Raw genomic sequence first — 2500 nt, 5'->3', positions numbered from 1 at the left:
TAATAATAATAATAATAATGGTAACTGTAGTAGAAGTAATGATGTTATTATACCTAAGTATTAATGCTTATCATTAATAATAATAATGATAATAATAATAATGATAATGATAATGATGATGATAATAACGATAATCATCATCATCATCATCGTCATCATCATCATCATCATCATCATCATCATCATCATCATCATCATCATGATGATGATAATAACAATAATCATCATCATCATCATCATCATCATTATGATGATGATAATAATGATAATGATGATGATGATGACAAAACAAAAACTACTTCAACAATGATATTGATGAAAAAAAATTGCACATTCCTTAATTCAGTTTTTACCTCGATAGACCGATAGAAGGAATGAAATACCGTCTGCTGATCCGGGTGTTGTGCTGTGTCGCCTTGGTGTGGCTCCTGACGGCGTCCGTGCGCCTCGGCCCGCCAGGTGACGCGCCAGAGACACGAACGAGTTTCCAGCCAGTCTACACGAGAGAGATTTATTGTAAAGAGTATGTATCTCATGAAAATGTGAGACAATACATTTTTCTTGTATTATGATTTGTCAGTGTTCCAACATTGGTGTTTCAATGTCCGAAAACCTGCACTGAAATACTTGTTCCTCGGTCGTTTCTTACAGTGGCCACGTCTTGCAGGGAAATAAAACCCACTGTCCAGGGTTGGTCATGCTATCGTCCTTGTTCGCTCATCTCCCGGCCATAAAGGCAAAGTTTTCTTCTGAATCGCAACACTTAATCCGTTTGTTCGAAGGACTGAAAAAAGATATAATGGTGCGAGGAGTTGCTAAGGATCCTTGGGCATTAGCGAGAACGGTTGGTATGATGGATTTGGGTTTTGTCGGTCTCCTTGCGGAAGGATGTAACAATGTCAATATCACAGGCAAGGTATTTTCGTTGAAAAAAAGGTTTGGCCCTGTCTATCCTGTCAAAGTGCGAATTCAAATCAGCAGACTTCAGTTCACGAAACAGCAACACAAATAAAATTACAGTTCACAATTATTAATAATGCATATGATAAATTAACCTTATTGTATATGTCTAATTTGCCTCCTTAAACCCGTTCACTAGTTTTATGTTAACGAAATTTTTCAGTCATATCGTGCCACCCAGTCATTTACACTTCTATTACTGTGCATACAGGGCCACCATAAGGATAAAATCAATGGGCAAGGGTTTGAGACAGACTTACGAATTTCCACATTGTAATGAAGGGTTGCCCGATGATTCTAAAAGCACATGTATTGAGTGCTACAGTTGTACTACAGCCCAAATATTTGCGAAACCAAATTTACGCTTATCGTAACGTATAGGCATCCCAACACTAAACTAGGAAAACGAAAATTCTTGTGGCATTATATGACCCCATGATAACTATCGAACGTTTGTTTAGTCAATTACAGAACAATAAATGAGAGAGAGAGAGTGAGTGTGTGTGTGTGTGTGTGTGTGTGTGAGAGAGAGAGAGAGAGAGAGAGAGAGAGAGAGGAGAGCGAGAGAGAGAGAGAGAGAGAGAGAGAGAGAGAGAGAGAGAGACTTGGAAGGCAGCTGGCCACGAGTATTTGAGAATGAAAGTAATATAATGTAGTGTCCGTAATCATGATAATACTGATCCAATTCATGGTTTTCAGTGGGCCAGTCCAAACTCACTGGTTCCGGAAACCGCTCCTGGCCTGGGAGACATCCTGGCTGCCCTGTCCAATGCCCCCATCACAGCGGCTGACGTTGCTGTTGGAGTGTCGCAGCTCAAGATCATACTACAGCTTGAAGGAAACCAGAAAGTCATGTTCTTACCCAAGATGTAACTATATGCTGACTGTGTTTTAGAATTGGTTAACAGTAAGAAGGTTCTTTGATTTAATACGCAGTGGGCGTCGTAATCTTTCAGCGCAATACATGAATAAGCTAAATCTGACTACAGGGGATGTATAAAGAACAGTGTGCATTTTAAAAAATAAGGATGAGTTATTGACCTGAAATATTTCAGTATGAGAGCATAGCACTTTGAATTCGATAGATGTTTGGGAATTTCAAAGTTTTCTCACCAAATCCTGCTTATCAGTAAATGCAGCAAGTAAAACCCTTTTTGCAGATATCCTCGAAACCGCATTATTAAAGGAAAGAACAAAGGAGGCGACAGATTTAATGGAGAAATCGTAGCCTTTCACCTGGCCCGCCTGCTGGGGCTGCAGATGGCGCCCATTGTCTCTGGCCGCAAGGTCTCGCTCAATAGGCAGATCCTCCCCGTAGCGTCGCGAAAGCTCGCTAAAACTTTCACCAAAAGCAAAGGTTTACATTAATCATTTACTCTGTCATGCTGTCTTTTTATTCATCCATCCATACACCCATATGCCCTTACATATTTACAGATAGATTAACAGATAAGTAAATCGGTAGATATGTATATAGATGAATAGATGTAGATATAGATATACATGCATACATGCATGTATGCATACATACATACATACA

At 39.5% G+C, this 2500-nt stretch overlaps 1 protein-coding gene across 1 annotated transcript in view; it reads left to right on the top strand.

Moving 5' to 3' along the window:
• Positions 1-365: 365 nt before the first annotated feature.
• Positions 366-2500, top strand: part of LOC119598390 (glycosaminoglycan xylosylkinase-like) — a 10645-nt gene continuing 8510 nt past the window's right edge. Inside the window, exons 1-4 of the mRNA XM_037948038.1 lie at positions 366-523; positions 652-844; positions 1660-1829; positions 2121-2317. Coding sequence (XP_037803966.1) covers positions 375-523; positions 652-844; positions 1660-1829; positions 2121-2317 — 709 coding nt within the window. The 5' untranslated portion in view covers positions 366-374. The remainder of the gene's footprint in view (positions 524-651; positions 845-1659; positions 1830-2120; positions 2318-2500) is intronic.

This window comes from Penaeus monodon, chromosome 4, assembly GCF_015228065.2.
Source record: "Penaeus monodon isolate SGIC_2016 chromosome 4, NSTDA_Pmon_1, whole genome shotgun sequence".
In the NCBI taxonomy this organism is placed as follows: Eukaryota; Metazoa; Arthropoda; class Malacostraca; order Decapoda; family Penaeidae; genus Penaeus; species Penaeus monodon.
This window is presented reverse-complemented; position numbering and strand designations above follow the sequence as displayed.